Below are 7,678 nucleotides of genomic sequence, written 5' to 3'. Positions count from 1 at the left end.
GGATGGTTGTGAGCTACCATGTGGGTGCTGGGATTTGAACTCAGGACCTTTGGAAGAGCAGTTGGCGCTCTTAACCACTGAGCCATCTCTCCAGCCCGAGGTCTGTGTTCTTACTGTGAGAAAATAGAAGTGTAGCATCTAAAGATGATTTAATATTGTTTTCTTTCCCCTTTTTAATAGCTGTCACAGGAGGTCTTTTCAGAATAAACTTAGGTGTTCGAGGCCTGGTGGCCGGTAGTATAATTGGAGCGTTGTTGGGGTAAGTGTTCACTTGGTTTAGCCTAACTGTCTTGTCTACTAAAGAGATTAACTATAAAGAGCAAATTTAGCCCTCAGAGACTTTAAAAGATATATGTCTTATGTCAACAAGGGCTGTGAGTATTCAATTCCTTATTTGGGGGGGGAGAGGTTATGAGAGGATTGAACCCAGGACAGCCAGAGCTACATAGTCATGGGGCTCTCTGTTCAGTTCCATTGCAGTTCTTTCCTACGTGATGAAGTAGAGAGGTCATGTGAACATCCCGTCAGTCATCCTGTCCCCAGCTGTCTTTGCTGCAGTGCTTTTGACACTGCCTTGACATCCTTGCACCTCGGTTTTTAGGAAGGCGCTTACAAAGACAGTCTAGTCCTGCCATCCTCGTGTTTTCCTTTTTTTTTTTTTTTTTTTTTTGGCCTCGTGTTTTCCTTAGTTGACATTCTTCTGAATGGGTTATCCTTCCTCTCTGCTTTCCCACCCACCCACTTTCCTACCACTCCGTCAGGGTTGGGAGACACTGTAAATTACGGTTTTCTTTTCTGGAGGGAGGGGACAGAGAGGTTTGAGATGCTCTGTAGGCTAGGCTAGACTTGACCTTGTTATCATCCTTGACTTCATGAGTGCTAAGATTATAAGCATGATATATCATGCATAGCTAGATTTATGGACTTTACAGGTTTTTGTTTTTTGTTTTTTCTCTGTATACCCTTGGCTGTCTTAAAACTTATTCTGTACACCAGGCTGGCCTTGAATTCACAGAGATCTGCCTGCCTCTGCCTCCTGAGTGCTTGAATTAAAGGCGTGTATCACCACGCCCGGCTGATATGTCTCTACCTCCCCAGCACAGGAGCACATGCTGCCACACCTGACTTTTTATATGGATGCTGGGCATCCAAGCTCAAGTCTCCTCTCCAGGTCCTAATGAAGTTGTTTTGGTTTTGGTTTTGATATTTATTTATTTTTTATTTCATATTGTGTGTATGTGTATATGTGTGTGTGTATATATATATATATGTATATATATATATATACGCATGCCTGCTGCCCTCAAAGGACTACATAGGTCATTAGGTTCCTTGGAAGCAGTGTAAATTAAACCTGGGTCGTCTGCAAGAGCTACAAGTGCTCTTAACTGCTGCCCCTAAATCAGTCTCTTAGGATGGACCTGGTGACATAGCAGCTGTCAGGTACAGCAGACTCTAGAGTATGAAGATGTTTAATGACTGTCCCTCAAAGCTAGTAGTTTCCTTCCTCCACCAAAGGATTCCCATCACGTCTTCCCCTCCAGGGCTGGCGCTATATGGATAAACTAGTCCTTGCATTTCCACTCTCTCTCTGTGTCTTTTTAACTGTGTATTGATTGTGAGCTTCCCATCATGCTCCCCAGTCTCACTTGTCTCCCCACCCCCTGGTATCCACCCTTGCCCTTGCCCTTGCAGCTTCTTCCTCCCCCAGTAAAAAGCACACTCACAAACAAGACAGGAAACACAGCAACGCACAGAAAGCACCGTGGAAGCTGTGGTGTGTCACAGTGTCACACAGTACACCCCTCTGCCCACGCACCTTGGTTTGCAGATGTTCACTGCAATGAGTCATCATTCTGGTTTGAGATCTCTGGCTTCTGTGACACCCTCAGTATTGGATTCTCACTAGGACTCCTCCAGGTTATCCTGTGTCGTGGAGATCCTGCAGCTTTGCATCAGTAGGACTGACCTTTACATGTGCCCTAACGGTTCACAGAAGATACAGAATTTAGGGTGGCCCAACTCAGGATCCTAGATCTGGATCAGGGTGCTAGCTGACCTGGTCAGCCCCTGGTTACTTGACTTCTATCTAAGCCACCCAGTGCTTCCATTGGCAGGAGGCAGGGTCAGCTCTCCCACTTTCATGTCCTCAAGCCTCCAGAGCCAGTGCCATTGTGCCCAGTCAAGGTGTGGGGCCCACTCTCTTAAGTGCTGCTCCTTCTCTCATGCTCTAGGAGCTGGTTCACCCACTCCCTCTCCATCAGGATTAGCTCTATTGTGCTGTCCAGGCTAGATGCAGGGTCAGCTTTTCCACTCTTATGACCTCTGGGCCAGCTCTCCCAAGTACCACAGGAGGTGAGGGGTAAGGGGTGCGGAGGGCATCACCCCCTATCCCACTCCACATCACAGCAGATGAGTGGCAGGGCTAGCTCTCTTATGCTCACACCCACTGGACCAGTTCACCTGCTCCCCCTCCACCAGGGCCAACTCTACTGTGCTTCCCAGGCAAGGTGCAAGACCTGTTCTCTTGAGTGCTGCAGCCAGCGAGGGGCAGGGCCAGCTCATCAGCTCTCATGGCAAAGGACATGACTTAACAAACCAACCATTTTCTAGATCTATTGCTGTTTTATACCAGTTAAAGAAACTACAGTGATTGATTTCCTTCATTGTCCAACCCAGGAAGAATATACCTTCATATTTTCTCTGTACCTGACCGTGCACAAGTGTCTCTACTGTAGATGATCAGGACCCTCCTGTGTGAGCAAGCTAATGACTTTGTCCTTGAACTTTGTGTTCTGCCCTCAGCGCGCCCATGGGAAGCTTGCTGATAGCCCTGGAGAAGTACTCTGGTGAGACGGTTCAGGAGAGAAGGCAGAAAGACAGGAAGGCCTTGCATGAGCAGAGGCTGGAAGAGTGGTAAGGAGCCTGGAAAGGCACAGCCCAGACAATGGATGGAGGTTCTCAGAAGCACTGCTCAGGCCGCGGCAGTTTGCTCTTCCTGAGCTGTCAGTCCATCTAGTCTGTATTGTCTTCTAAGTCTGACCATCAGGGAGCAGGAAAATGAAAGGCACTGATTTTACTTTTTAATCTGACCAGGCTGTTTCTTTAGGTGTGTCTGTCTGTCTGTCTGTCTTTCCTTCCTTTCTTCCTTGGAACTTCTTTCTTTCCTTCCTTTTTTTCTCTCCTCTCTCTCTCTCTCTCTCTCTCTCTCTCTCTCTCTCTTGTGTGTGTGTGAGAGAGAGAGACAGCATCAGGTTTAACTAGATTTTCTACAAGAACATTGGTAAATGGTTGTTTACAAGAGCAGAAGCAACTTAAAAGAGCCTATGCTACTGAAGAAAGCATCTTCTGTTTCCTCAGTAACCACTAAAAGACTTTACATAAATTCTCAGGGGCAGGCGGGGCCTCCTGAGCCTCTCTCGTATCCATGAAGGAATTCTGGCTGGCCCAACCTTGTGCAAGTGTTGTGCAGGTGTTCACAGCTGCTCTGTGGCCACAAGGTTGTGGCCATGCTGTGCCGGGAAGATGGTTTTCATAACCTAGTTCCTCCAGCTCTGAAAGCCTTTCTGCCCCCCTCCTCTGTAGCCTTGGGCGGGGCAGTGATGTAGATGGGTGCTTCTATTTTTAATCCACCAGGGAGCTGAGGCAAGGTGATCACCACAAGTTCCAGGTTTAGATACAGAGACGTGCTCTCATGGGGAGAAAAAGTGAAACTGTTCTATCCACAAGTGTCCATATTTGAAATTTGACTTCTTGATCTAGTCCAAGAGCTGAAGTGGATAAGCTAGTTGTCCATGGATGGAGGCCACTGCAAAGCATGAGCATGTTCGTTTCTTCTGTATCATCAGTTCATGAGCTACAGCGCCGTTTTATTTTCAGTGCTAGAGATTTCCTAGGATCTTCTCAAGCACTCCAAAAATGAACTAAATCTCTAGGCACCTTTTAATTTTTGCTTTGAAGCAGCATCTCACCAGGTTGCCCAGTCTGGCCTTTGAAGTCCTTATCCTTTTTTGTTGAGCCTCTTGATAGCTGGGATAACAGCCTGTACCAACAGGCCTGATTTAGTGATCTCCATTTCTAGATAGGATGCTGAGACTGATGGCTCAGCGCTGCTGTCTGCACACTCCAGTGAGCGAGCACTCGAGTTCATCACGATTTAGCTCCTGGGTAGACGTCAGAGACCACGTCTGCTGTCATTGTTGCTGCTTTTCTAATTGACAGATGAGTAGGTTTTTTCAGGATTTTTACTTGAAATTTTTGTGTTTTACACACACACACATATTTGTAATTACAGATATACATTTGTAATTACACTAAGTAGGTCTCTTCCCAAGGACTTAAACGCTACAGGAGAAAAAGCATTAATTTGGAACCAATAAAACCTTGAAAACTGAGCTTAAATTTCAGTGTGACTGTAAATTAGGTTTCATTGTTTGAAAGTCTCAGTATTGAGCTCAGCATAGCCTCAGACTCTAAGAGTCCTCCTGCCTCAGCCTCCTGAGTACTGGAGTATTGTATGTGCAACCTCGAGGGCAGGAGTTAGCTAGGACCATGGGTACTTTCCTTAACTTTAAGTCCTTCCTTTGTCCAGACTTTCTCTGCTTCTCAGCATTCCTTCTGTTCTTCCTCTGTGTGGTAAGAGAACATAGCGAGCTTGTGGTTGTCCAGGTTCTAGGATGAAGCATTTAACCTCTAAGTGCTAACATAAAATTTAATATTGTCAATTATTAAAACCATAGAAACATCTACTTATTTTCAGTGCCCCAAATGTTATAGAAGCCTTCTCTTTTAAAAACAAAGGATTAAGAAAAGGATTGGAAAGGAAAGAATATTATCTATTTGGTTATGACACAGAATGCTATGAAGGAATTAACATTTGGGGAAATAGGAACACGTAATGAGAGTTTATCAGTGACAGCAGTAACATGCTATAGTAAGGAGGGAGTTCTTCAGCCAAGAAGAACAATGCTAAAAATGTAGACGCTAGGGCTGCGGAAACGGCTCAGCGGTTAAGAGCACTGACTGCTCTCCAGAGGTCCTGAGTTCAAATCCTCACAACCATCTGTAATGGCACTCAATGCCCTCTTCTGGTGTGTCTAAAGACAGCTATAGTATACTCATAAAAAATAAATAAGTCTGAAAAAAAGAAAGAAAGTCAGAAAGTCTTCTTTTAAAAAAACGTGGACACGCCGGGTGTGGTGGCGCACGCCTTTAGTCCCAGCACTCGGGAGGCAGAGGCAGGCAGATTTCTGAGTTCAAGGCCAGCCTGGTCTACAAAGTGAGTTCCAGGACAGCCAAGGCTATACAGAGAAACCCTGTCTCGAAAAACCAGAAAAAAAAAATTTAGATGTATAGAGTAGATGTGTCATGAGTATGTGTATAGTATTTCTAAAAAGAGTTAGTTTAAATGTTTATGTGACTTTTTATATTTGTGCCTCTGCTTAAAAATAATATAGAGAAAAGGTTTTAAAAATTGTCCTAGCAGAAAATATAGAAGACTAGACATAGGTAGGGTTGCAGAATGGTCAAATTGGATTGGGTTGAGACTTAAGTTGTAGGTGGCCTTGATAAAGAAAGATACTAAGATTCTATTTAGGAGAAGAACTGATCTGTTAGAAATTTGATTCTACTTTTCATAAATATGTATATGATTCTGCTCTTCCTAAATAAGTATCCGTAGAATTATCCTATATGACCACCTAGGTCATTATTGCATGGTCTTCATGAGCCTCAGGTCTGGTGGGAGCGTTTACATAGTGGCAGAGGCTCCCAGCCCCTCAGGTCTGAAGGGTAGGAGGGCAGCCCAGCTTTGAGATGTAAGCCTTAGCACAGATTCATTACTCATGGAAGAGCTGCAGGACAGTGTCCCAGAATATGGTAGCTGTCCAGTCCATGTTGGTACTGGACTGGAAATCATGGTTAGACTGAAAGTGGAGCAGCATAAGAGAGAAGGAAGTCTGTCTGTATTGTGAGTGCGGGGAGCATTGCTCATAAGTATCAGAGCAAAGCAGGGAGGGTGTGGCAGACCCTGCCCCTTTGTTCGCAGTCTCTGTACATCAAGTGCTACAGCAGCACTTGACATGTGTTCTTCCTTTGATTGTAGGAGAAGCAGTCTGCAAGTCACTGAGCTCCTCCCGATGGAGATTGAAAGTGGCTTGGAGAAGATTCAACCTGAGGAAAATGCTCAGAGGATTGAGGAGCTGCTAAGCCTCCCTAGGAACCCTTCATCGCCAGATAAACAAAGCAAGGACTGAGGACCAGGGGGCTGTGTCTGGGAACGCCAGTGCCAGGCTACTCCTTGCCGGCCCGCTGACAGATGTGAGGGCTGGAAGCTGTGGTAGCGGTTTCTTGTCTCTGATCTTTTTCTTTCTTTCTTTTTTTTTTTTTTTTTTTTTTTTTTTTTTTGAGACAGGGTTTCTTTGTGAAGCCCTGGCTGTTCTGGAACTCACTCTGTAGACCAGGCTGGCCTTGAACTCAGAAATCCGCCTGCCTCTGCCCCCTGAGTGCTGGGATTAAAGGCATGCACCACCACGTGGCTTCCGATCTTTTTATTACATCCAGAATTAGGCACCTAGTACTCAGCAGGGTGCCACTGACCTGTAATTCCAGATGCTTGGGAGGCTGAGGAAGGAAGATAGTGTGATGCTAGCCTGATCTATTTAATGAGAACCTGTTTAAAAAATGTGCACCCACAAAAAGACAAACAACAGAACCAAAAAGCAACCCAAATATTCTTATTTATTCCGATCATTGATCCATCTAAATATTTCATATTTCTCTATCATGCTAGATTTTGTACAAGTAAAATTCTTCCCAAAAGATTAAAATTGTGTTGTCTGGATTGCCTATTCACACCTCAGTCTTTTAAGAATGTTCTCTTGGCCCTGTCTTGAAAAACCAAAAAAAAAAAAAAAAAAAAAAAAGACTGTTCTCTTGGAGTAACTGAAGGAACTGGATGGAGGAGGATGTTCGTGAGATCGTCTTCCTTGGGCCCTCAGAGAGGGGATAGTGTGAGCCTCTGTGCGTTTAGTTGTTTGGATTTTTTTTTTTTTTTTAATAAGAATAAGAGGTGATTCCTTGCCATTTAATCGTGGTTTAACAAACTGGAAGCAGGTGGGTATCAGTAAAGAAGGAATGCAGCCCAGTCTCCTCCCCCACACTGCCAACAGAGCACCTGTGCTGCAGGACACAGAAGATGCTTAGATAGACACGCTGGCCCCACAGTAAGGAGCTGACTGCCTGAGAGAAGCCATCCTATCGATTTCAGCTATGGACAGAATGGGAGAAAGTGCAAGACCGAGTCACAGGCAGCACTTTTCTGGCCTTTGGGTGTGTGTTTTCAATGTTATTAACATGCAGTTGATGGTCTGAAAACATTAAATGGAAGATCCCAGGGCTCAGCAGTTGCTCAGTTTTAAATGTTGTGCATTTCTAGATCGGATGGTGAAACCTGGCCTCCTGAGATAGAACGCATCCCTTCTGGCATTTCCCATCTCTGTCCATCTGTCAGTTAGCCGTGGTAATCAATGACAGTGCTTGTGTTCAAATAATGTCATTTAATAATGACTCCAAAGCGCATGAGGAGTGCCACTAACAGTTGACATGCACCAAGGCAAGCTGTGCGGTGCACCCTCTAGGCAGAAAGGTGAGCATTACCGCGATGTTGAGGATCCTGTAT

General features: G+C 45.0%; 1 protein-coding gene across 1 annotated transcript in view; it reads left to right on the top strand.

Moving 5' to 3' along the window:
• The window catches only part of Timmdc1 (translocase of inner mitochondrial membrane domain containing 1), a 25,541-nt gene extending 18,714 nt beyond the window's left edge, over positions 1-6,827 (top strand). The window contains exons 5-7 of the mRNA XM_021184967.2: positions 181-259; positions 2,806-2,916; positions 6,104-6,827. Coding sequence (XP_021040626.1) covers positions 181-259; positions 2,806-2,916; positions 6,104-6,254 — 341 coding nt within the window. The 3' untranslated portion in view covers positions 6,255-6,827. The remainder of the gene's footprint in view (positions 1-180; positions 260-2,805; positions 2,917-6,103) is intronic.
• Positions 6,828-7,678: the final 851 nt, after the last annotated feature.

This window comes from Mus caroli, chromosome 16, assembly GCF_900094665.2.
Source record: "Mus caroli chromosome 16, CAROLI_EIJ_v1.1, whole genome shotgun sequence".
In the NCBI taxonomy this organism is placed as follows: domain Eukaryota; kingdom Metazoa; phylum Chordata; class Mammalia; order Rodentia; family Muridae; genus Mus; species Mus caroli.
Note: the sequence above shows the minus strand (reverse complement) of the source record. Positions and strands in the feature narration are given on the sequence as shown.